Below are 27,387 nucleotides of genomic sequence, written 5' to 3'. Positions count from 1 at the left end.
ATACCCAAATAACTGTCCATGTCTGATCTGTGTCTTGGTCTATTTTAATGTCTTTGTATCAGGAAGAGGTTGGGCAGTTTCTGTGTAGAAACTGTTCAATGATGTGAGAGATGCTGGTGCTCTTCAATAATACCAAACTGTTTTAATATATTTTTCTTGTTTTAATAAAACACTTTTTGAGATATGAAGTGTCTGTGTATTTAATGCAGCAAATAAATAGTGAAACAAGTTTCGCATGTCAAAACCTTATTAAAAAGAATGAAATCAGATTTTATGGAAAATAAAAAGTACCAGTTTAATACAGCTGTATAAATATAAAAGTTCTGTTTAGATACAGACTAACCATAGTTTCAGGTTTACTTTAATTCTTTGAAAAAAGCAAGCTATTGCCTGCCACGAGCAATACAGTAATGCAGTGTATTGTAATATGCAATCTTTGGATAAAAGAATTAATTAATGTTATACTAATCGATTTCTTAAAACAAAACTCTGAAACCAGTGGTCAAAGCATAAATTTAAGAAATAAACGCAAGGAAAGGTAAAAATAAACAACAGAACTGAGCTCAGCTCTATGCCGTAAAAGAATGGTTTAGTGTTACATTTGACAGATGCACAAGTAACTTACTTTTAAATTACATGGCACATACACAGGTTTAGACCATCAGTTTATGTGTCACTTCAACCTCTGGGTCAATACCGATATGTGACAACACAAAGAAATGAAACTGAATTAGATAATTTTTGAGATTGTATTTACTGCAAAAAAACTCAGTATCCACAAGGAACAGCAAGTGAAACCATTTAAAACAGTTGAACAGCAAATTATGGAAGATAGAACTGCTTCCAGTCTCTTGCGGTTCTTCATATTTAGTACTCCTAATTCACCCCGAGGTTTTTTACCACGAGCAGTAATTTAATCACCTCTCTCCTTCCACTTAACAGTTAACGCCTTTAGAAACAGTACCTTTAATACACCCTTTTAAATACTTGTCTTAGCACCGATTACTGCATACCACTCCTACTCTAGTGCCTATTCCAATTAGTTGACAAGACAACCAAACTAGAACACTAAAATGAACCTTAAATGCATCCCACCTTAGGCCAATGACAAGTACTTCTGCAATCAGTCAGACTACTTTAATCACATGGGAACGCAAGTTTGTCCAGAATCGGCAGCATCTCAACTGAGAAGTACAGTTTCACACCCAGTAACGCCAACACTTGCATGTTTTAATGTTGCTCACTGCCAAAAACAACTGTTCAAACAAGTTAAGCGTTGGTGTGTTTTCCTTTACTGTGTCTGATGTGTTCACTGTGGTTGTCCGAGATACATTCCACAAACAGTCACAGTAATAAGTCTTGGTAATTCCTATGCATCACAGAAGACACTTTCGTCATTTACAGCAGCACAGTATAAAATGACTATTCTTCCAAATGCAATTACACATTAATAAATACCTGAGGTCCATGACGTCACAGCATACAGTGATAGATAGGACAACTTAACCATAATAAGATGTCATGCAAGTTTGAGCATATTACATAAAATCTATTCACAGAAAGACAAAACTCAGTCAAATTTCATAGCTACTTTACCCTAGAGCTGGATTCACAATATATTCCAATGGAGGCTGGCTTTAAAATTTAATAAAGGTGAACAAATATTAACAATAATCTAATCAATGTGATATATTAAGTGACCCAGGGAAATGCAGCTTTCTTTTCACTATTGTATACCTCTGAATTTTGGAAAGCCTCGTGCTTCAGTTTTCCATTTCACTGTGTTTTCATGACAACCTGTATATTAATATCTAGTTCCTAGAAAATATACTGTACACTAAACATATGATGCGGGTCTTAACACCTGACTTAGCCAGCCAGGAAATGCAGGTGATTTACATCTTGGCAAAAGCTTGTAAAGAGTATTAATTATTACATATGAATGCTTTTTATGCCTCAACTACAAAGAAACAAAAGGAGCAGCCAAGCAGTAACAATGTAACAAGCATGGCTATAAGGGAAAAGAGCACCCAGTGACCAAATTCCATAGTTACAGTCCAAAGCAAAACATCTCTTATTGACACCACACTGATATTGTCCAAATCATAAACCACAGAAACTCCTCACAGTGATGTCTTTCTAGATTACCCTGTTTAGAGATATAGGACAAATGCAGAAAGCAGTTTTAGAAAAGACAAACAAAAAGTAGGTAAAAACAAAAATCAATCTAGTCATTACTTCTTCTACTTACTCATTTCCCACTAAAATCCTCCTCAAAAAATAAGCATACATATATATAAAATATACTTTATTCATTTACAATCATTATGGTGAATAGATTTTTGTTTTGCAATTTCAAACAGTAAGCTGATGCTTCATCCAAAATTATTCTTCTGTTGTTTCAGCACTGTCAGATGTTTCTTGAATTGAAAGTTCTCATTTGCTGGCAAATGCTACAATCTGATCCTAAAAATAAAAGAACAAAACATTTAAGGTATATTCTGCAGTTAAAAATGATTACATTAAGTATCCTTACAAGAAATTTTATGTTGCAACTGTATTGTTTTGTCTAAGTCTCAGAACTTGGGAGACTGGTACAAAGTAAAAGTGCAACAAAACTAAATTCATCATAACTGTCTGCAGCTTTATTTATTTATGCTCTTTATAATACTATATTTGTGGATTAATTTTAGTGCTTATGTGTAATCAGTGGAGAGTGTTGAAGACCTCAAAACACTTGAAGAAAACCTGGAAAAAAAAAGTTTCCTATCTGCAAAGCTGCTTTATCCTATACTTCAATAAGATTTCTAGTAAACTCAACATGTACATTTCTGGGAAACTAAACTTCTATACAAAAGATAAAAATACCGTAAGTTCATGACCATTAAATGGTCAAGTAAATTATATATGCATTTTCATGACTCAAAGACCTGGATGCAAAACCATATAATCAAAAGAAAGAAACACCCTTACAAACATACTTTAAGTGGAGAGATTGCGTTAGTGGCTTGTAGTCCCAATGTCCTTAGCAAGACAAAAGGAGCCATTTTTGTAGAATAAAGTCTTTTCATGGCATCAATAGCGGCCATCATCGGAAGGTTGTGTCGTTGCCGATCAGTTTCATACTCTAGCAGGTGAGGAGTAGATCCTATACAAACAGGAAAAGTAACTGTAAGAAGAATTTACCATTGATAAGCAACATATTACGTGAACATTTAACGGAGCTGCAGTCCATGGAATTATCCCAAAATATGTTCAAAAGATAAACTGTATAGATTAAAAACATGAACCTTCATCCTAGCCAGTGTAGCACTGTCTAGTTCTAGAGATGCTCCGATCAGGTCACCGATTTCATGTTACTTGATCAGCCGATTCTGACTTTTTAAAAAAAAAAATTTATCCTTTATCCCTTTAAAAAACTTTTTACACTAATCTCTTGCATAACCAAACACATAGGAGCCTTATGTTCGATATTAAAAGTGTATCTTTATTATTAAACTATAAATGACAGGTGTTAACTGTTCAGTTTTTATTAACAAAATGAAATTCTGTAGGCTTATTGTTCAGTGACCATAAAAATACTAAAATAAACAAACTTCCCTTAAAATACATAAATAAAATATGTACAAAAATATGTCTCCATAATACATACGGTATAATAGAAAATAAAATGCTTCTCATTAATAACAAGTTGTCATATTGTTTAATTTTTTTATTCAAACAACTGACACTGGCAATTAAACACTGGTTACATGTAAATAAACAGGCATTTAAAGGTTTTAATCATTTAAATCATTAATTGCAATTAATTAGGGTTAGAGTTAGTACAGCTACTGTACAGCTTTTTTGCTGCTAAAATATACATTTGCTATATTTATACAGGTAATTTTTTTTCCTTCAGTGTATCAGCTAGACATTCGGAATTCTTGAGAGAGAGAGAGGTTAGGAGCACACAGTGGTACAATGCATTGCCGCACCCACCACATGACAAACCAACTCAGGATCCCAGATTAGGGCCCGAGTGCAGCCATGTGACAGGTGACACCTCAGCACCACACAAGTTCAGATGGAATGGAACAGTGTGAGGTTTTTTATGGTAGCTGGAGTGCCAATTCTGCCACCAACTCCCATGTTTTTCCCCTGCAGGTTGGAGGGCATAACAGGAAATTAATACATTGTAAAGAGGTTAAAGTATCAGTTTAAAATTATTAAGATGTACATTATATCGGTTGGGAAAATGCTTTATTTTTGTCACTAAATTGCAACCAACATCTGATTGATTTCCAATTATTACAAAAGGCAAGATTGATTCAAAGGAATACACAGAAACAGTATGCAATTTTAGTCTACACATGCACAAAACACATATTATGATGGCTTCTTAAAGGCACATCACAATAAACATTACATACTATTTGGATTTATCAAGATTTAGCATGTAACAACATTCACTGGCCTGAAGAAGTGCTTACGCAATAGCTACTAATGCTTCACATGTTCTTCAACCCCAGTGCTTCAGAGTTATTTAACATCAGATTATGAAGCTGCAGTGGTGAATTTACATTCTGGTTCTTGAAGCATCTTGGATTTGCAGAAACATAAGTTATACTTTCCAAATGATAATGTTTTGGCTCGCTTTTCTTTATCTTTTAATCTCTGACTGTACACCTCTCTGACAGTGATTTGCAATCCTGATATAATGTGAAGCTCCATGGTAACCAATGAATGAGCTATTACTAAGAAGGATTTCTGATCAATGAATGAGGTGGGAGGCAGGTCTTTAAATCAAATATTTGACCATCTTCAATGTGCTTCACTGGTGTGCATAAGATGATTTTTTTAAGAGATTATGTATTTAATAAAATTTTCGCAATAATGCACATTTAGGACATTGAAAGTATACTAAATGGATTATGAAATATGATTAGAGAATTTTTCATGGACATTTTTATACTGTTTGCATTAATTCAAACTGAGTCTCCATTCAAGCCCACTATATCAGTAATTCTGTTACCTCTGTTCTCCATGAAAACATGGGATTAAAAGCTGTTTCTCAGCTATCACTACAAACAATGCTGGTAGAGAAACATACAAAAATGACAATTTTTGGGTGGAGTATTCATTTAAGCCTGGTACATGATATAAATCTCTCCATTATAAAAAAAATTCTGTGGGAGTCAATGACTAGGAGACGATACATGATCTTCACGTTAAGATCACAGAAGATAGTTAAAAGACCCACGAGGACCTTAAACATGAGACATTGTGCCAAGAGATTGACCCAGGACCGTCACGCGATGACGGAGAACACGAAGTTCTTGCAAGACACGCACTACTTAAAATCTGTCAAATAAGACAACTGGGCAGCAAAACATTCAGTCTTGTGAAGGATTTGAGCACACACAGATCCAGGGTCTCAGCGCATATAAAGCGTATAAGGACAATACATTATAAATGAAACGTCGATGAATAAGTGAAGAAGAAAGCAGCACGGAGAAGAGTGACTCAAAAGCGTTGGAGAGAAAAAAGAGCAAAAAAGAAAAAATAATCTAGGTGCAAATTCAGAAAATAAGGCAAGTAATTATCAGCCTGTAACAAGTGGAATTTAAACAAAGCACGTCCAATTGGGCTCAGAATTAAAAGACAGAGTAAAAGACAAAGTAGAACTTCATAAAGATGTTCACAAACGTTGGCGCTATACACATGTACAGCAGATTATGAAAGCAGTGGAATTCGAAAGGCTCCAAAAAAAAAAAAAAATGTATGCGCGATACAAATGTGGAGAAAGTTAAAGAATATGAAAGTAGGAAAATTAGAATGTATAAAAAAAAAAAAAAAAGAAAGTAAAGATCGCAGTAGTGCAAACAAAAACGGAAATTAATACTCAAAAAAAGGAAAATAATCACCACGAACCAGGTGTAATTGAAAAAAAGCAGGACAAAGCAAAGTCAGAAATAAAAGAGTAGAAAACAAAGTAAAATGTCATAAAGAGGTTACAAAACAAAAGGGCCAAACACATGCAGAGCAGGTTAGAGATAATTCAGGATAGGTTTCTCTGTTTGGAATTTCAGCACAGACAAAGTGATCTACATCATCTTCAATTAATAATTTTTTTTTGCAAAGTAACCAATAAATGCATGTAAGGTAAAACACGTTTTTGAAATTCTCTGACTTAAACTTCAAAGCCTTATAATATTTACATACCTCTGACATATCACCTGTGTCAATATATTCGATCTCTATTCACCTTTTAGTTATTTCTCCGAGTAATAATTTCCCTTTTTTTGCGCTAATGCGATGTTTACCTTCTTTTCTGACAGTGTCGTTTTTTTCTGCTTTCATATTCTGTATCTTGCTCTATATGTGTTTCGCGCCTACGTTTTTCTGAGTCTTTTGAATTCCAGTTTTCATTATCTCTAACCTGACAAAGTCATTAAACACATGTCTCACTGACCTCATTTAAAAGATTGGACTCGAAAGATTCAAAATATTGTTTTTACATAAGTTCTGAAATAAAAGTGAAACTAATGAAATAGCAACAATTCAAAGAAAAAAAACATCTTAAAAGTGTGTATCCGGAAAACCAAACACGGGGGATGGCGAGCGAAGTGAGCAGGGGGCAAAGCCCCTAGTTTTTCACAATAAAAACATGATCATCAATAAACATTATAGGGATAATGGAAAAACAGAAAATGCAACAGCATGTAGTATTTTACAGTTCCGTCAATGACAAACCAATAGCTAAACTTTATTTCAATACATGTTGCCAATCTTTCATAAAGAAACAGCACTGCCACCTGTATACTGTGTATTTATACGGCAAGCTTGTCTTATGAGCTGAATTACTACATTTAGAATGCATACTACAATATGCAGCTCTGTTTATTCCCTGGATAAACAAAACCACTTCAAGTGGCCACAGACTATGATCATGCTACCAATTTAAAAAACGTCCTATTAAAAAGACTAAAGATAAATTACTCTTAACATAATGCACTTTAGGGGCGGCATGGTGGCGCAGTGGGTAGCGCTGCTGCCTCACAGTTGGGAGACTCGGGGACCTGGGTTCGCTTCCCGGGTCCTCCCTGCGTGGAGTGTGCATGTTCTCCCCGTGTCTGCGTGGGTTTCCTCCAGGTGCTCCGGTTTCCTCCCACAGTCCAAAGACATGCTGGTTAGGTGGAGTGGCGATTCTAAATTGGCCTTAGTGTGTGTTTGTGTGTGTCCTGCGGTGGGTTGGCACCCTGCCCGGGATTGGTTTCCTGCCTTGTGCCCTGTGTTGGCTGGGATTGGCTCTAGCAGACCCCCGTGACCCTGTGTTCAGATTCAGTGAGTTGGAAAATGAATGGATGGATGGATGGATAATGCACTTTTGGAATAGCTACTGGAATGGCAGCTCATAGTACTTTATTGCCTGTTGACTTTCCTTTCTGGCTAGAGTATAACATTGGCTATCACCATGGCAAGATATTAATAAATCATTCACTTTAACTTTCCTAGCTTACTACCACTTTCACCAAATACATCATCCTGGCATAACCGAGAGTTGAAGAAAATAATGTCAGCAGTGCCTTGAGCTTAAAACTATTACACGATTCATACCAGTCAAAAGTACTAGCCTGCAGTATAGCTCGGTGTAAAATCAACATGGTGATTTTAACCCAGCCATATTTGACATCTGAAGGGCCTTGTATCCACGAAAGCTTTAGTTTTCTCAGAATCTCATCAAAGGAAGTGTTTTTGTTTATCCCAGCTATGGCCAACTGGCATTACAAAGTATTAAAGTCTAAATAACTAAAAAAAACAAAAAAAAACTGGGAACCTTAAAAATCTTTGTGTATTACAATGTATTTTGGTACATAATGTTATGTTTTATTTTTACTGTGTTATATGTGTTCATCACTATCTGTTCATCTTATTACAAAATACTCAACTAATGTGAACAACCAAGTGCACAGCAATATAAAAAAAAATTAAAATGCAATCAAGATTAATTTTCTGAGGTTCCCTAATAAAAAATCTCTAGCATGTTTTAAAAAAAAAGGGCCGGGATCAAGAGATGTCACAAGACATAACAAAGTTTTATAGTTACCTAGGTCTTTTCCATCAAAAGCTGCTTTACTTAAGTGCTGAGTTAGACAAACCACATCTCCAAACCCAAGATTGACCCCTTGACCAGCCAAAGGGTGCACCCTGTGAGCAGCATCTCTATAACAAAAACACACATAACCAGATTAAAAAAACGAGTAATGCCTGGTCTTAAAAAAGATAAAATGACTCATTTTATTTTTGTAATGGACATTATTATTGTGAATTTCTATCTATCTATCTATCTATCTATCTATCTATCTATCTATCTATCTATCTATCTATCTATCTATCTATCTATCTATCTATCTATCTATCTATCCATCCATCCATCCATCCATCCATCCATCCATCCATCCATCCATCCATCCATCCATCCATCCATCCATCCTCTTGGTCAATTAAAGATAATAAATTAAGCGATGTTTTTTTTCATTCAAAGCCATATAAAAACACTACCATTATTATTTCCCCATAAACTGCATTATGCATTAATCAACACATTGCTTCAGCAAATACTTCTGAAAGACAAAAAATGTACAATAATCAACATGTAGTGATTTTATATAATAGATCTGACTAGATCTAATAATTTAGATGAAAACCTCCTTTTACCATAAATCTCCATAGTCTAGGCATTATATCAACAAAAATGCTATTTGAAGAATCCTACTTCTTTAAAAGCATGTAGACAATTCTGAAACTGCAGTAAATCAAAACTGCTCACCATATTTGGATTTACTGCTAGTGTTGGCTTAGGATAAAATGCAATACAACTAAAGACTCAAGGGGAAAGAAAGGTGACTTACCCAATGAGAGCCCCTCTATGACAGATGTACTCAGATGCATGCCCAACACCTAGGGGGAAAGTAGCTCTGCTCTGAGGTCCAATGCCAGCCACACTGGGGGGAAGCTGGCGTGGCGACGAGCCATACGGAATCAATAATGATAATGCCGACCTGAAGACAGATCCAGCGGTGTCGATTAAGTCAGAGTGGTACTCATTACTCCACTGCAGTAAGAAAAGAAAGAAAAAGAAATAGTAATTCCTATGGAGCTAATAAAAACTACAACAAGAAATTCTTGTGGAGGCATTTTAATCATCACTACGTACTGCTTTAGAATGTAGTAAAACCCAATTAAGATTTACATATTATAAATTTCAATAAAAAAATCTCAGATTTACAAAGCCAAAATAGATTATCTTTACAAATTCAAATGTATTACTATTTCTTGCATTATTAAGAAAAGCATTATGTATACACAACAAAAATTCTGTATTTCCCAAGTCAACTGACAGAGAATCAAGTACACATAATTTTTTCCACAGCTCCTTATCCAAAGAATTTAACCATGCTGACCAAAATCTATTGTATGCATAGTCTTTTCAAAAATAAAAATGTTTTTGTAGTCAAGATATTTAGAAAGGTGGTAAATATCAAACTCATCTATACCATCAACAACTGCAGTTTAAACAGACATGAATGTCTTAATTTATTTGTCTTTAATTTAGCCTGACACTGTCTTGTTATATGTAAAAGTACCATTACTATAAAACTCTGAATGTTATACTGTAAATTTACAAAAAATACTAAAAATGTAAAAATTATTATACAGTTATAAACTTTGAACATACTGGATTGTAGCTACAGAAAACATTATATAAAATGATAAGATTCTAATATTTATTAATTCAGTGTGCCTCACATTACATTCTCAAACCGATTAAGGTAATTCAGTCTAAAGATTAAAGGATTTAAAGCACAAATTCACTCCCTGGCTTTTATTTTTTTTAAAGAACATGATTGTGACTTAGTTGTAATAGATTAGTGTGTGACTGTAACAATGATAAAGAAGCTCCCCTCATCCCTATTGCACCAACTATTCCATCTCTCTGGCTCTCTATTCTACAACTCATATTGTGATAAATGAACTGCCAAATATAATTTAACAGTACTCTAGACAGGTAGCCTTATTTTTCAACTGATACATACCAAATGCTTCTCTGCAGACATAGTAAATTAACATAACTATATATGTACAAACATTCCCAGAACTAGTTTAATACTCTAGTAGAAGGAATGCTTTTTTCTGTTCAACACACAGCAGAAGCAACTGCAAAATCAGAGAATTTATGGTAACTGGTTTTACTTGACGGTATTGTATTTTACGGTTTTAATTATGATTTCACAAAGAAAAGTTATCAGTTGTGTTTTAGACATTAAGTGTTCCTTAAATCAGATAAGACAACTGAGCTCATTAGGTTTTATCAGATTTTGCTAAGATATTAACAGATATACAGTAATAAATCCAAAGTCAAGTACAGATTTTTTTTTTTTTTTTTTTTTTTTTTGTCCCAAAAGGTGGAGTACTCATAACAAGTCATGCTGCAGCAGCAATAGACAAGTATACTCTAGCTTGTTGGGGAGTGGATGGAGAAAAAGAACAATTGTCCTCATCCATTGCAAGCGAGACTGCCAATAGCATAATTACACCTAATCAAAAGACCACCTCATCACTCCAGAAAGATTTAAATAAAGGTAAACCTTTTAAAAACTTACTACAGAACACTTAACTGGCAGTGCAAAAGGTGCTCTAGCACTGCATGTTACCAGTTACAGCCAAGGCTTAAGAGTTCTGCCAAGTTCGGAACATGCTTTTTTTCTTGTCAGCTGTTTGGTGCTGCTTTCTCCAAAAAGGACACATTTACTTCCACTGCTTTTAGAAACTGCAAGGCAACACTAGAATGTGACTGGAGCTTCAAACACACTACTTGAAATAGTATAGCATTATAATGTAGACAATGGAGCTGTGAGGCTGTTTTTGTAAGATTAATACTAAATAATTGTTTATTTACTCTGTGCATAATGGCTTCATTCATATAATCTTTAATTTGCTTTGCTTGCATTTTATACTTTTAGTGAGATGCTGATGCACTGGTTCTCTTCCTTTTGGGCTCAAGCAGCTGGGAAGACTTCATAAAGCAGAAACAATTTGCTGATATAGAGGTTTCTGCATGTATGTAGCTGGATTTGCTGATAGAAGACTGCTCGCCCTTGTGAATGGAAACAGTGAGTAACTTTCTGATTAATGATTCATTATAATTAATAATTAATTAATAATTAAATACATAAATAAATGTATTATATATTATTTACATTTAGTAGGGGCTATCAGAGGTAAAAAGAGAGATAAATATATAAGTTGCTGTAACCATTGTAAAGGTAAAATTTAAACAGTAAAATAATTCATAATTCAAGTTGCACAGAATGATTCTTTGTTTTTAGACAGTGAAGTGAATATTCAGCAATGGTTTCCAATGGGAGATTTTGACATTTCAAAACTTTGTAGAGATAGCTTAATGAAAACTGTATTGCCTTGACAAATTTAATGTTCTACATTTCAACAAAACTGGTCCACAGGGTGCCCCCAAGTTGTTTCAGACAGGCAGACAGGGCTATTGCAGTAGCTACTTCTTATATCATATGCAAACAACCCTAAAACAATGCACTTATTTTCTTTATTATTATCACTATCAAATCAGTTTAGTTTATGTGCCATGTGGCAGGCGGCCGGGTCCCATGCCCAGCCAGGATGCCCCTGCTGCACATGTTCCGGGGGAGCAACTATGGGCCACTCAATACCTCCCCCGGGACGCTTGGTGGCAGCCTCCCTGGCCAACAGTGATGCCTCAACCTCCCGCAGGGCTCCATGGGAGATGAAGTCCTCCACAGCCCGGTTGGGAGCTGGGGTGGCTGCCAGGTGGTGCTGCATGGATTCCACAGCCCAGCTGGACAAATCTTCAGCCCCACCCAGAAGTGCAATTGGAACAAGGTGGTCAAGCACCTGGAACACTTCCAGGTGGGCTATAGAAGGTGCCAGCCACCAACATTCAGTGGCCAGAGTCGGGAGGAGAGGACGAAGCTTCAACGGAGGAGTCGTGGTGCCAGAAGGGCGTGTTTTGGGTTGTGTTAAGTGCTTTTGGGACTGTGTATTGCCTGTGGGGTTCACGGGGAAGACGTGCCCCACAGGTGAAGAAAATAAATCTTTATTTGATTTTTAAACGTGCCTCCATGTGAGTCTGCTGGGTCAGGCACAAGACGGTGCTATTGTTACAGCTGACTGATCATAAGTTACTATTTTATATAATATGCTGAATGTTACATACAGCTAAACACTCTTGTGTATGTCAACCACACAAACCTTCTCAAATTTTCTTTACTGTACAAAAGAACAAAGCTGCAATATGGAAACAGTTTGATCAAATTGCCACTGAAATTTAAACTTTTTTTTTCCCCGAAATACTCTAGTTTCAAGTTGCACTTGGTTAAAATGGAAGCAAGGAGTGGTTTGGATCAGTCCAACATAAACAAGGGTAAAAAAGTAATTTTGTACAGACTGGCACACCCATTCCTATGTTCTTGTGTAGGTCTTTTTAACTATAAAGCAGATGTACAGTATTTCAAACAGCAGATATCTAACAGTGTGGACCTGTACTTCAGTGCTCTCATGCTAAGATGAGACACAGTGATGCTCATTAAAAATCACCATAAAACCTCACCCAATGAAGATTTACAGGATGGAAACTTACAAAGGCAGAGTTTACAGCATCAGTGAAGGTCTCTTCATCCAAACTGAGCAGATCTTCTGCATGTTGATGACTGGTAGACCACACCAATGAACTGGCACTGTCTGACAACTTCACAGATAGAGAGACAAAGATATTCATTAATGAAACAATTTAACAAAGGTATATTCAAAATTTATTTAAATGGGTTGTCTTAAACCATGCACTACCATGTAAAAACCAACTTTCACTAACTGACAAATTATATAGATGGAAAAAGCTACACCATAAACACTTGCACAAGCCATTACCACACAAAATTACATATTTCAGTTTTCCTTCTTATTTTGTTTCTTGTGCACTAACTGCTGAAGAGTTCTGTTTTCCAGACACCTGAGAATGTTACAGGAACAACTGATAATTTTCCCAGAACACCAATAAGATGGTTCATCCTATTCAGTATTCACAGTAGAGCTAAGTGTCCCTTTGCCAAAGGCAGCACACTGTAAATGTCAAGGCTGTGGGCCCTCTGGATTCAGCTGGCACACACAGAACAAAGGCCTACTACAAAGCCTTCTTTATTTCTGGTGCCAAACACTGCCTTCCAATTTAGTTCAACATCTTTCTTTTATTTATATGATGGAAGCATGTTTCAAAGCTTTTAATAACAAATATCTTGTTTTCATTTCAAGGTATTTATATTTTTCTTCTCATGAGGATCATAAAATGTATGAGCAGAAAACATATCATATTTGTATTATTATATATAAAACGTAAAACCTTCCTTGTTATTTTTACATATATTTTATATGGAGAGCTTCTAAATATGGGTAGACCTCAGCGTAAAATCATCGTTTGTCCAGATGATGGGGAGTCAACTGAGGTGGTTTGGGCATACAGTCAGAATGCTCCCCCCAAACAAACAGACGACCTAGGGAAAGTCCCAAGACATTCTCTGAAGGGATTATCTCTCTTGAATGTCTCAGGAGGAGTCACTAGGTATTCCCAGGCAGGAGGTAGCTACTTGGGACAGAGAGACCAGGGTTAGATTTATAAACTTGTGTATGCACAAAAAGGGCTTGAAATGTGTGTATATTTACAGCAACTCTAATCCAACCGTGTGCAACATTTTAGAGAAACACCCACCCCCGGGTTTGGTTTACCAGATATACAATTTAAAGAGATTGTTATTTTCATAGGAATTGTTACATATGCATTATTTTCACTTTTACTTCAAAATGTTTGTAAAAACAATACTTTTTCTTTATTTCCGGCCCCAGGCGTGGTTACATCTTTTTCTTGCACGCTAAGGAGATGCCGTCAGATCATCTGCTGTCTTTCTGCTGCTGGCGAGCTGCCTGTTCTGCTTGTCTAGCTGCCTGATCATTTCAAAGCCTATACAGCAGCTGTCCTTTTGCCACTTCGCGTCTCTGCCGCTCGCATTGTGAAGGGAAAGGGGTGGGGTGGTGGGTGGATGGGGTGGCTGAATGCACACACAAGGAGAAGCAGTCGGATCATCTGCTGGCTTTCTGCTGCTGGTGAGCTGCGTATTTTGCTTGACATTGTTTTAAGAGCTGGGAGCACATGAAGTGTGTCTGCCAAAAGCAATCCAACAACTGCTAGGTTAGATGTCCGTGGACTTGTTTTAAATGATGTCTCACTGCCTTGTCTTGCGTGACGTTGTAAAAACAATACTTGTCCTTTATTTCCGGCCCCGGGCATGGTTAAATCTTTCTCTCGCAGGAAGTATAACGCAGCTCGCATTGTCAAGGGGGGCGGCTGAATGTATGCTAAGGAGATGCTGTCGGATCATCTGCTGTCTTTCTGCTGCTGTTGTTGTGCTGCCCGTCAATCATTTTAAAGCCTGTACAGCAACTGTCCTTTCGCCACTTCGCGTCTCTGCTGCTCGCATTGTGAAGGGGGGGGGGGGGGGGGGGGGGGGGGGGGTTTAGGATGGCTGAACGCACGCAAGGAGAAACGGTCGGATCATCTGCTGGCTTTCTGCTGCTGGCGAGCTGCGTGTTTTGCTTGTTGCTTATCGTTGTTTTAAGAGCTGGGAGCAAGTTAAAGTGTTTCTCGCGGAACTTCAAATTGTCTTCCGAGACAATCACATCTCGTCCCCCTAGTCTCCCTCCCAAAGATGATGGCACCTTTGACCAAGTACAGTAATGTAGCGAAACCAGCTAAATGAAGACTCATGCACACAATAGTTCATATCAACGATCCGTTATTATAATGTGCGTTGATGTGTGACACCCTGGGCAAGGACACTGTTGTACAATTCCCAACCTGGGGTGCCAATAAACTAGACTGAGCAACCAGGGGGATGGAGTATGAGATACTGAACAAGACTATTCAAAAAAAGGATGCTGTTTTATTCCACCCGTGTCCAAACTATTTTACAAACAAATGTCTTGCAAAAATATTTAAAAGTCTGATACAAAGACACTTCCAAAACATGCAAAATTAGTGCAGAAGCTACTTATAATATTTACAGTGGCTCCCAAAACAAGAGTGAAGGGAAAAAAAACTCTTCCTCCTCTTTCACCAAGCTACAAGACAGTTCACAAAGCACAGACTTAAAAATTAATCAAAAAATGAAAAACTAAGCACCTACTATATACACAAAAGTTGATACATATCTCTATTACTAAGATAAGGAAATCAGTAGCACAGATCTACACTTAAGCCCGAAGACCTGGACAAATGGCGACACCTGGCATTCAGACCATGGTTTTATACAGCAAGCCCTTTTGTCCATCCAGTCCTCATTTACTTTACCCGTGTACTTCCAATAAACCGTCACGTCGGGATGTGCACCATTCGTCAAAACACCTGCTCAGGTGCAGTCCATCCTATTTAAACATTCCCGCACTCGCGTATCCGTCTGTCTTGGTGACGTTAAGGCTCCTTGCTCAGCCTCTAGTAAGTGAGTGCTGTTTTACTTTCTCCCACTTTAACTTCTGTTCCCTTTTGCCAGCTACTCTGAAACTGTGCTCTCTATCCTTCTGAATTTAAAAATAGAACATTCGCCTTCTCCCCTGCAGTTGTTACAGGAGCACGCTTCCGCACTTGGCTGCCAGAAACCGTAAGTGTACGCCAAAGACAGCTTCAGACTCGTGCCTTGGCATTGGCTAGTTCAAGCCCCATGGCTTGCTCTCAAAGCACCTGTAGGCCTCCAGGAAGCCCTTTGAGCAAACTTGTGCTCAAACGCCGGTGAAACTTTGTGCCACTGCCATGCTATTCTGGGAAAGGGGAGGTAAAACAGGCAAATAAAATATTTCTTCAACATTTTTTTCCAATGTCCGTGATAAGCCAAGCGGGTGTCTTTATATTTGCTTCATTTCTACAACCACTGAACTTGGCTTATCACGTGACAATCATATTAAGGCTCATAAAAGATTAATATGATGTATGCACTCTATTTTAGTTTCCTTTAAAAAGGGTCAGTGTAGCAAAACACAGAAATCTATAAATATCATGCCTTACAGCCTATTTAAAGCCTAATTGTTTGACACAATATGGCTTGTTTGCTGCTACTTGAAGACTATGGAAATGGTCATGCAAAATGGAAACAAGGTTTTAGGGACTGGCAAGATTATTTTTTGTCCTTGAAGACGACTAATTCATGAACCATCAGTTGACTGCACTCATATTGCAATAACAGCACCTAGTGAGAATGACACTGCTTTTGTTAACCTTGATCAGTGACATTAACCATAAGTCCACAAGTCAGCTCTGATGCCAAGAATGAAACTGACAAATGTTGTGACTCTGTGGCATCTGTCATCCCATGACTCATTTTTTTTTTTTGAGGCAACACAGTACTTTTGCTATACAACTAAAAGGAAAACGCGCTATTGTATTCACATAGACTCCATCTGTGAAGTGGCCGCAAAAGCGGGCCAAATCCAATCAACTCATTTTAATCAGCATCCCAAAATTTAATTTCTAATGTAATACATGAAGTGTATGAGCACATGGAAGAGCAGTGTCACTATTTATGCAATGGAGCATTAAAAAGATATTACTCCTTACATTATATAGAAAATGTAATAAAATATTTTAAAATTGCACATAATAAAAGAAAGTAATGTGCTATGACAGCACACTTTTTGGCAAGGGTATCAAAAGTCACGGGAGCAATGGAGCCCTAGTGCTTAAGAGTGTTTGTTGCCCCTCAATGAACAGCGCTGAATAAAACTGACCCAAGGATAAAAATAATTTCAGACACCTGTCTGAATGAGTTAAACGTTTAACTGATTACAAAAAATGTTTTAACTGGTATAAAAACAACAAACGTCACCTTCTTAGTTCAAAAACAACAGTTTACAGGTTTATACTGATTAGTGTTTCCATAATTTAGAAATAAGTTACTATAAGAAATGGGCCTGCAATAAAAGCCATGCCCCTTGGCAGTCTACAAGGCTCAACTGTCAAAAGCCAGAACAAACCAGGAGTACATTTGTAATGCACACTATATAATCAATTCCATTACTTATGAATATTTTGATACTTTGACAACAAAAGGCAGATCACTTGTTGTTGGTGCTGTACATGATATCTGGCTTGTTGTCAAGGTAACAAGCTGAACCCTCACTCTTTCACATGACCTATACTATTCATTGTAACAGCTGTCATGTCATTACATTTGCTAGGTAACAGTAGTTGCTCACTGAGACGCTTGTACCTTACACCTTTTCCTGTCTCCAGAGAGCAGAGGAGAGGTGATACAGTGCCAGACGGAGTGGACTATAGGACACCTCATATGCAAGTGGCGGCATCTGGATTTATCGGGTAGGAGATCTACCAGCCAATGCAGGTCTGCGGCATTGTGATTGCATTTGTACAAGGTTTAAATGCATGGTCCATATTTGGTTGTTTCAGGCTTGCAACCGGGCAGGGGTCGAGGTATGTTCACTTACACACATTTACAAGATAACTGTGATTTACAGATGGTAAATTGCGTACACCAAGTTTTATAAATCTGATTTTTAGGTTTAACAATTTTCCTGTTTTCTTCACATTTGAATCCACACAAAGTTTTACAAACAAGTCCCCTGGTCAGCTATCCTCAGTGTGTTACTACTGCAACACTCCCCAGGAAAAGCAAAATAAAAATCCAGGTTTGCCACACTATGACAAACCTATCTAAGAATAATAACAGTTTATTTCATATAAACGTTGCTTCCACCAAGAGTGGAGCAATCGCTAGGAAATTTAAATCAAGATGTATGTAACACACAGTATTAATGCTAACCAAATAAATACAAACAAATCAGAAGCTTTTATATATATATATATATATATATATATATATATATATATATATATATAATGATGCTGGGCTATATGAACAAATAAAAATGTTACCAAATATTATCAAATAAAATACAGTGACTAACAATTAATTTAAAACCTAAAGGAGAAAAACAGCAGCCACACAAGACCATACTAATCCTGAAATCTGTCATACTCCTTTAATTGCTTGTCATTAAAACAGTATCTTACCGGGAGCATTGCAATAGGCCCAGAAGGCAGGAATCTTTGCCAAGCAACATTGTTTTCTGTGGGCTAAAAATCAGAAAGATATGGAAAACATATTGAATGAGGAGAAATAAAAAAAAGCACGTCCATGCACTTCTGAGAGCTAATAGGAAAAATTATATTGTGGTCTAAGCCAGCTTCTGTCACTTTTCATGTATATACTTTGTTTAGACATTACTAAAAATCGATGGATCCACTTCAAAATTTAAGGCTTTAAAATCCAAGTTACCAACACTCTAAAGTAAAAAATCTGCTAAAAAATCTCAAAGGAGAAGCTGTGATCAAGTGGCTAGGCTATTAGTATGACTATAAAGAACACTCAGAACTTAAATGTACACACAACCTAACACGTACAGTGCCAGGTAAAAAGTTTGGTGCTTTTTTCATTTCTTTGATGTGCAGGGTATTTAAATATGTTTAAATACTTGGATGGACAATTATAACTGATTTAACCAGCTCTACCTAATATAAATTAGGTAAAATTTAGCTTGATCCATCAAAGTGAAGTTGAGCCCAAGTCATGCCAAATTCAAATTAAATTCTACCAATACCCTAAAATTAAGCTGTTGACATCTAACAGTCTGAAAAGTAATTTCAAACACTTTCTAAGAAACTGCAAATCAGCAGCCAAACAGTAAAAATATCTTAAGGAAAAAGGAAACAATGTGGTTCTGAATCCTATTTATATATACAGAGACCTGCAAAAGTATATTACTCTTGTATATACATGGTAAATATATTTCTTCCTTCTAATTTAACATATTTTACTACAATTAAGGAAGAACATTATCTTTCAACAAAATATCAGTTTGAAGCATACCACCAATTCAACTAAATCAATTCTTAGAACAACCCAGTCAGAGGATAGACCCATCCATAGAAAGGATAAATTACAAAATCTTTCTTCTGTTTTTATGGTGTTTCTTTTCTTTCTATTTTTCCTGCTCATTTCTTTTCTACCAGCATTGCTCTTCTTATATTTCACTTATCCAATAATTTAATCTATATGCTATTGCTTGATGGTAAATATTCTACTTTGCATCTTTTAGTAAATGCCTGAACACACAAAAATACAGCTGCTCAAAGTTAATATAGACCTACAACAGATATAAGTACTCCTGTAATGAAAGCAAAATTTGTGTCCATGCAGTATTTGTTAAAGAATGCAAATATTTATTCAACCAAAGTATTAAAAGTTTGTAGCTTTTACATTTTTTTCCTTTGAAATTGTTTTGACTTTCAATGAAATACTGTTGGTTACAAGGTCTTACTAAAGATGAAAAAAGTCTGGTATAATGTACCTAGATTTCCATCTTTATATTAACGAAGCACAAAATTTCGATTAAAGTATGCACTTGGATATTCAACATAAGCACATGCACACATACAGATACAAGTTGTTTAATAAATTATTTAAAAAAAACAAAAAAAACAAAGACACAGAAGGAAGCTGGTCAAGGTTTAATTAAACAAATGATTGAAAAATGTTTACATGAGAAGTGCAGTTACATAAAACAAAACTGCTAGTGACGTGGCAGAATATAGCACCTTTAAAACATTTTACCCTCAATATCAAACTTCAATGGCGCCATTACATACTGTAAAGATGAATTAATGAATTATACTTAGCTGAATGGCCAGTTTCTGCATAAACATAATATTTTAAGTATGTTTGCATGGTTGCACAGGAAAACATTTTCTGGACCTTAGCACTTAACTCATTTGCCCATATTCAAAGTAGTGAAAAATGGTATTCTGTGCTTCAAACTGTGTTCTGATTAATAGCTAGACAAGTGAAAGCCAGCAAGCCAGTGTGCTACCATTCTCTGTTTATCTTAGTTACTGTGGAAATACTAACATCACACCACATCTCATAAAAAGTAGGCAAACAGGCCAGTCAGCAATAATTCACCTCTGACAAATGAAGCACAGCAACCACAGCAGATTGGTCATAGTTCCATTGGATGGTACGAATTCCTGCTGTTCTTCGAACCATGGAATTAGGCCCATCTGCCCCTATCTATATTATATATAAATTAAAAAGAAAAAAAGTTAATTTAACAGTTCAGTTAATTAGATTACATCCATCTGTGTTACTTTACAAACCTAAGCAAAGTGCATTTTCATTTTATTTTAATGGAAGATGCTGTATGTACAGAATATATGAATTTGGGAAAATATTTGAGCAAGACATTACTTTAAGAGGCACTTAAATTAACAAATCTTAGGTCATCAATATGAAAACACAAATTTAATATTGACTTGTATAAAGAAGCTAAAATGAAACACTAAAATGGAAAAAAAAGAAAAAGAAAAATAATTAAGTATAAAACATTTCCCATGTTTCCTCCACATAGAAAATTAATGTTTTCACCATAACTGCTGCATAATTAAATGAATAATGAAAATTCATCTCCCTTTCCCAAGGAGCTTGTAACGTTTTACAAAATTCAACTTGTAAAGAATGTCCATGTTTTGTGGCTAGGCAAATTACTGCTGTGCAATAAATTGGCCTTCTCAGTAATCAACCAACAAACAGTTAAATGATACTTGCGCTGGTGATCAACCCCCATGTCTCCCATATTTTGATTTCTTCAATGACACACGGCTAAAAACCAAAATAAGTCTCTTAAAATAAATTACAAAATACAATCCAGCATTCAGAGACATCATAAACAAAACTACCCTTCTTTTTATAATTAATTCATTAGCACATGCAGAGAAGGCTATTTTCATTTAATGCATTTGCTGGAGCTTTTGTATAGCCCTACTTTAACGGTAATGCTCACTCTGTCAACTCTGGGTATTTTAACATTTTAACATAAAATCATTTTATTATTTGTAATAATAATTTTTTATTATTTAGTATCAAATTTATTAAACTAGCTTACTTCATATATACCATATTGGTTTCACTAAGGTAACAGTTTAAATGGATTTGCAAACCTGCTCACCTGTAAAACATGAATGTCTTTTAAATACGCAGATGAATTCAGCTCTGTTACTCGGTTTCTGTGCATCACCACAGTTGCAATTTTATTCTAAATTTATTCAGATACTTTTTAACTTGAAAATTCCTTTTTGTGTTTAATTCTTGTTATTTATAATCTGTTGACCTATTTACTTTATTAAACAGCTGCTTATTCTTAATTAAAAAAAAGCAGTACAGTGTAATTTCAATGGAAATGTGACCAAAACTATGACATTTTCCTGAAGAGAATTTGATACATAATATCAGTAAGTTTTAGAAACACACTAGAAATTTCCTTTTTTAATTTTTATAGTATCAGTGCTTGTGTGTATTTATTCTAAGGTTATATGATGTTTTCAAGAACATGTACACTTACTGCCCAAATAACAAGGTTTTATTATTTCCATTGGGTCTTTTAATTGGGTACCACTTGTGAAATTGGATATTGTACTAAATCTTTTAATTAAAAAAGTGAGTGCAATAAATAAATAAATATAACAAATTAATATAACCAAATACTTGAAAAAGTAAAAAGGATGAGATATTCTGACAACTTCGCTACAAACTAACCTACAAGCTTGATAGACTGATAGGTCTTTCTTGTTTGTCAGACTTCTTTAGGTTTTAAACATAAACATGATTTATTAAAGAAGATTTCTTTGGACCATTACTACTTTTTATTTGCTTCATTTAACAGCCTGAAAAGCTACAACATTGAATGTGACTTGTGTAAAGGTTTGGACACCCATCGGGAAAATTTATTAAAAAAAAGTACACTACTTCAAAGCTTGTCAGTTATATCTGAAGGCAGTTGCAGATTAGAAAACTACTCTCACTCTTCCTACCTCTGAGAATATTGTGCTTACTGTCAGCCACCATGGTGATCAGCTGAATAAGAAAAATAAATTAATATAAAGTTATGGAGGCTACAAAAATTCTAAAGGTTTTCTCATTGGACTTTCCAAAGTTAGGAACATCTTTAAATGTAAAATTAAGGAAAACTGTTGTGATTAAGGCTTAATAAGAGAAACTCAGGAAAAAAAACAACTTGCTAATCATGACATTGTACAAGACTAAGATTCAGTAAAATAGCCAGTTCCACTAAGTTTACTGCATAGTTTACTGTCAAATAATGCAAAGAGTACGCAACACGTGTTTCGCCCTTATTTGGGCTCATCAGGCATACACACTCTAATGCTATGCAACATTCCATGATGTGCTTCTCGCAACTGAAGAGGACCCCGTGGCGGATTTTTGCCGAATGGCAGACCAACCACATGCGTTACCTGGTAGGTAACCACCCATACAATCAGGTCAGGACTCAGACTACGAATGCAATGAATGTAATTACTCTGATCTACAGGCTGTCAAATAAAAGAACTACACGACGTGGCGCAGCGTAAAGGGACTTCGTCTCTGACGTCCAAGGTTCGATTCCCGCAAGGGGAGCAGTAGAGTGTGTACGCCTGATGAGCCCAAATAAGGGCGAAACACATGTTGCGTACTCTTTGCATTATTTGACAGTAAACTATGCAACTATATATATATATATATATATATATATATATATATATATATATATATATATATATATATATATATATATAAAATTCAAAGTAACTGACTTACTTCCCCTTAAACTCCCCAACGTCCTCAGAGGTAACAAAGTTAGAGGCCTAATTGGGATAGAGGCCAAGAAATCTCTTGATTTGAAGGAAGGTGGTGTAAGAAGGGACCACACAATCTCTGTTTATTCTGCTTTGGTGGTATGTTTGAAATGTACAATCCACAAACAGGAATAAGAATATTTTATTTTGGGGCAGTCTAAACTGGTTTATTTAATTCTAGCCAAGGGCAACACAAATTGCACTGACCAGCAGTTTTGTTTGAAGTTGCTGCCCATTGGCAAGTTCCACTTGGACCCAAGGACTTCTTTCTGCAACATGGTAGGGAGGTGGCCATGTATACTTTACCACTCTGCTTCTGTACCGAACCTGCACCTGACCTGTAAAAAGAAATCCAAAATCAAGTCATGCAGTGAGATGTTAAGAAAAAAGTCAGAAACCTTTTAATTTAACAATAGATACATCAACATTAAAAATTGTAAGCAATTGGCTCATTTTGCAAAAGAAAAACAGTTCCACACCACAAAAAAAAAAATAACCAACAAACCTAATGTGATATTTGATATGCTGCTATTAACACAATTCAGAATGAATGAAACCGATGTTCAGTTTGCTTACATATACAAGGGTTTCTAAACTCCAAAAACAACCCCATGAAAATGCATTCACACATTTTTCATTATGTGACATTTTCAAACATTAATCCACATGTCCAGATTAAGCTTTGCTGCAATACTGTAAATTATACACAACTGTATTCAGGCCAGCTAGCAGCTGGTCCACTGGGTACTGGCAGTCCACTGAATACGTTTGGCTAACCACTACTTACTATATTAATAGCAGCACCCCTTTCTGTTTGCATGCTTATGGGAAATTATTTTCTATTTCTTTCTTTTACACGTGCCTCTGGAAATTATGTTCATGGTTTCTACAAATACATGAAGTGCCTTTTTAGTCCTCCAAAGCAAATTTGCCTCAAATAATTTTTTTTCCTGTTGCCAAAGGCTATTTGTAATAATTTTGGAAGAAATTCATGAAAGGGTCTCACAGCTTCACCAAGTAAAATGAGAGGTTTTAGTATTAAAAAATACACACAAAATGGACTGGAAAAACAAATGTTTAGAAAGCTACATTTATAAAATGTATATTATTACTGAAGTCTAGAATATCCAAAAATGAAAAAAAAAAACAAATAGACTGTTCCATTAAGATTAAAAAAAACACACACACACTATGATTTTTCTCAGAGGACAGAATATTAAGATTTTTAGATATTGTGGCTTGGGCAAAGTCTTGCCTAGGAGGCAAAAGGATTCAAAGCAGGAAGGATATAGGGAAAAGTCAGAATACATTCATATTGGATAAAGCCAGGTAGCTATGGATACAGTTTCGTAGTATACAAAATGTTTCATATATTATTTATATATCTATATTTCTCTCTCATATTATATATATATATATATATATATATATATATATATATATATATATATACACACACACACACACACACGCATTATATACAGTATATATATTATACTGTATAATATAAAAAAATCCTGGGACAAGACAAGACTTTTTAGCTTGGGACGAGATGTGACTTTTTCAGAGAGATACTTTCATGTCTAGCGAGACGAGACTTTGTGCCAAGAGATTTAACCATGCCCGGGGCTGAAAATAAAAGACAAAAAGTAGATGACAAAGTAGAACGTCGTAAAGAATTCAAAAGCGTTGGCGCGATACACATGCAGAGAAGGTTAGAGTTCATGAAAGTACTAAAATTCGAAAAAAATTCAAAAAAATGATAGTAAAGAGCGCATTAGCACAAACAAATGGAAATTATTACTCGGTGAAATAACGGAACAGCGAAAAGAGAATGAATATATTGTATATACACATATAAACAGTATACATTCATATTATATATACATATATACATACATACATACATATATACATATATATACTGTACATTGTCACACACGTGCACATGGGAGGCAGCTAAAGGACTTGAGTAAAGGCAGTTCTGAGGCATGCCGGGATGTGGCAGAGTGCACTGACTTTTTTTCTCCCTTTCCTGTAGACCATTCACGGGAGATTCCACCTGGCTCTCTTGTCGTCACTTCCGGGACCGAGCCAATGGAAGGGACCTTACCGGCTCCGGCCCCTGTGATGTCACGTCCGGGCTCAAACCAATGGCTGAAGAACATGAGCCTGATCCTTATGATCTCACTTCCTGTCTCCCCCTTTAAAAGCCTGCACCTTTTCCCTATTCCCTCAGTCTTGTTTTGGACTCGGTTGTGTGCACATCAGTGCTGTATACTTTAAATAAGCAACTTTGCAGCCAGGAAAACAAATTATACGGGTGGCTGCTCCAAACCTTTATGTGACTATGTCTCATCTTTGTGACAACATATACATATATATACTGTACATATACATATATACATATATATACTGTACATATACATATACACATATATATACATAAACATATACATATATACAGTGCATCCGGAAAGTATTCACAGCGCATCACTTTTTCCACATTTTGTTATGTTACAGCCTTATTCCAAAATGGATTAAATTCATTTTTTTCCTCATAATTCTAAACACAACACCCCATAATGACAATGTGAAAAAAGTTTACTTGAAGTTTATACAAATTTATTAAAAATAAAAAAATTGAAAAAGCACATGTACATAAGTATTCACAGCCTTTGCCATGAAGCTCAAAATTAAGCTCAGGTGCATCCTGTTTCCCCTGATCATCCTTGAGATGTTTCTGCAGCTTAATTGGAGTCCACCTGTGGTAAATTCAGTTGATTGGACATGATTTGGAAAGGCACACACCTGTCTATATAACGTCCCACAGTTGACAGTTCATATCAGAGCACAAACCAAGCAGGATTGTCTCGATGCACAAATCTGGGGAAGGTTACAGAAAACGTTTTGCTGCTTTGAAGGTCCCAATGAGCACAGTGGCCTCCATTATCCGTAAGTGGAAGAAGTTTGACTCTTCCTAGAGCTGGCCGGCCATCTAAACTGAGTGATTGGGGGAGAAGGGCCTTAGTCAGGGAGGTGACCAAGAACCCGATGGTCACTCTGTCAGAGCTCCAGAGGTCCTCTGTGGAGAGAGGAGAACCTTCCAGAAGGACAACCATCTCTGCAGCAATCCACCAATCAGGCCTGTATGGTAGAGTGGCCAGATGGAAGCCACTCCTTAGTAAAAGGTACATGGCAGCCCACCTGGACTTTGCCAAAAGGCACCTGAAGGACTCTCAGACCATAAGAAAGAAAATTCTCTGATCTGATGAGACAAACATTGAACTCTTTGGTGTGAATGCCAGGCGTCACGTTTGGAGGAAACCAGGCACCGCTCATCACCAGGCCAATACCATCACTACAGTGAAGCATGGTGGTGGCAGCATCATGCTGTCGGGATGTTTTTCAGCGGCAGGGACTGGGAGACTAGTCAGTATAATGGGAAAGATGACTGCAGCAATGTACAGAGACATCCTGGATGAAAACCTGCTCCAGAGCGCTCTTAACCTCAGACTGGGCGATGGTTCATCTTTCAGCAGGACAACGACCCTAAGCACACAGCCAAGATATCAAAGGAGTGGCTTCAGGACAACTCTGTGAATGTCCTTGAGTGGTCCAGCCAGAGCCCAGACTTGAATCCGATTGAACATCTCTGGAGATATCTTAAAATGGCTGTGCACCAACGCTTCCCATCCAGCCTGATGGACCTTGAGAGGTGCTGCAAAGAGGAATGGGCGAAACTGGCCAAGGATAGGTGTGTCAAGCTTGTGGCATCATATTAAAAAAGACTTGAGGCTGTAATGCTGCCAAAGGTGCATCGACAAAGTATTGAGCAAAGGCTGTGAATACTTATGTACATGTGATTTGTCCATTTTTTTATTTTAAAAAAATTGCAAAAACCTCAAGTAAACTTTTTTCACGTTGTCATTATGGGGTGTTGTGTGTAGAATTCTGAGGAAAAAAATTAATTTAATCCATTTTGGAATAAGGCTGTAACATAACAAAATGTGGAAAAAGTGATGCGCTGTGAATACTTTCCGGATGCACTGTACATATCTATACATATTAATAAAAGGCAAAGCCCTAACTGACTGACTGACTGACTGATCACTAATTCTCGAACTTCCCGTGTAGGTGGAAGGCTGAAATTTGGCAGGCTCATTCCTTACAGCTTACTTACAAAAGTTAGGCAGGTTTCATTTCGAAATTCTACGCGTAATGGTCATAACTGGAACATATTTTTTGTCCATATACTCTAATGGAGGAGGTGGAGTCACGTATCGCGTCATCACGCCTCCTACGTAATCACATGAACTAAAAATAAGGAAGAGATTTACAGCACGAGTCAAACGCGGGAACGAAGGTAAATGACGTTAATTTTTGACTGTCTTTTAATACTGTGTAAGCATACATATTAACACATGTGCAATTAAACGTGTGCATTTACGGGGTGATTTCTCAGGCTTAAAAGCTTGCCTTTTATCAAACGCGGGAACAAAGGTAACTGACGTTGTTCACTGTCTTTTAATATTGTGTAACCATACATA

General features: G+C 36.4%; 1 protein-coding gene across 1 annotated transcript in view; it reads right to left on the bottom strand.

The window, feature by feature from the left end:
- Positions 1-2,293: 2,293 nt before the first annotated feature.
- The window catches only part of coq6 (coenzyme Q6 monooxygenase), an 82,114-nt gene continuing 57,020 nt past the window's right edge, over positions 2,294-27,387 (bottom strand). The window contains exons 5-12 of the mRNA XM_028822335.2: positions 23,045-23,175; positions 20,112-20,219; positions 18,164-18,226; positions 12,677-12,784; positions 8,895-9,097; positions 8,090-8,205; positions 2,982-3,148; positions 2,294-2,466 (exon numbers count right to left, since the gene is read on the bottom strand). Coding sequence (XP_028678168.2) covers positions 2,437-2,466; positions 2,982-3,148; positions 8,090-8,205; positions 8,895-9,097; positions 12,677-12,784; positions 18,164-18,226; positions 20,112-20,219; positions 23,045-23,175 — 926 coding nt within the window. The 3' untranslated portion in view covers positions 2,294-2,436. The remainder of the gene's footprint in view (positions 2,467-2,981; positions 3,149-8,089; positions 8,206-8,894; positions 9,098-12,676; positions 12,785-18,163; positions 18,227-20,111; positions 20,220-23,044; positions 23,176-27,387) is intronic.

Source organism: Erpetoichthys calabaricus, chromosome 16, assembly GCF_900747795.2.
Source record: "Erpetoichthys calabaricus chromosome 16, fErpCal1.3, whole genome shotgun sequence".
NCBI lineage: Eukaryota > Metazoa > Chordata > Cladistia > Polypteriformes > Polypteridae > Erpetoichthys > Erpetoichthys calabaricus.
This window is presented reverse-complemented; position numbering and strand designations above follow the sequence as displayed.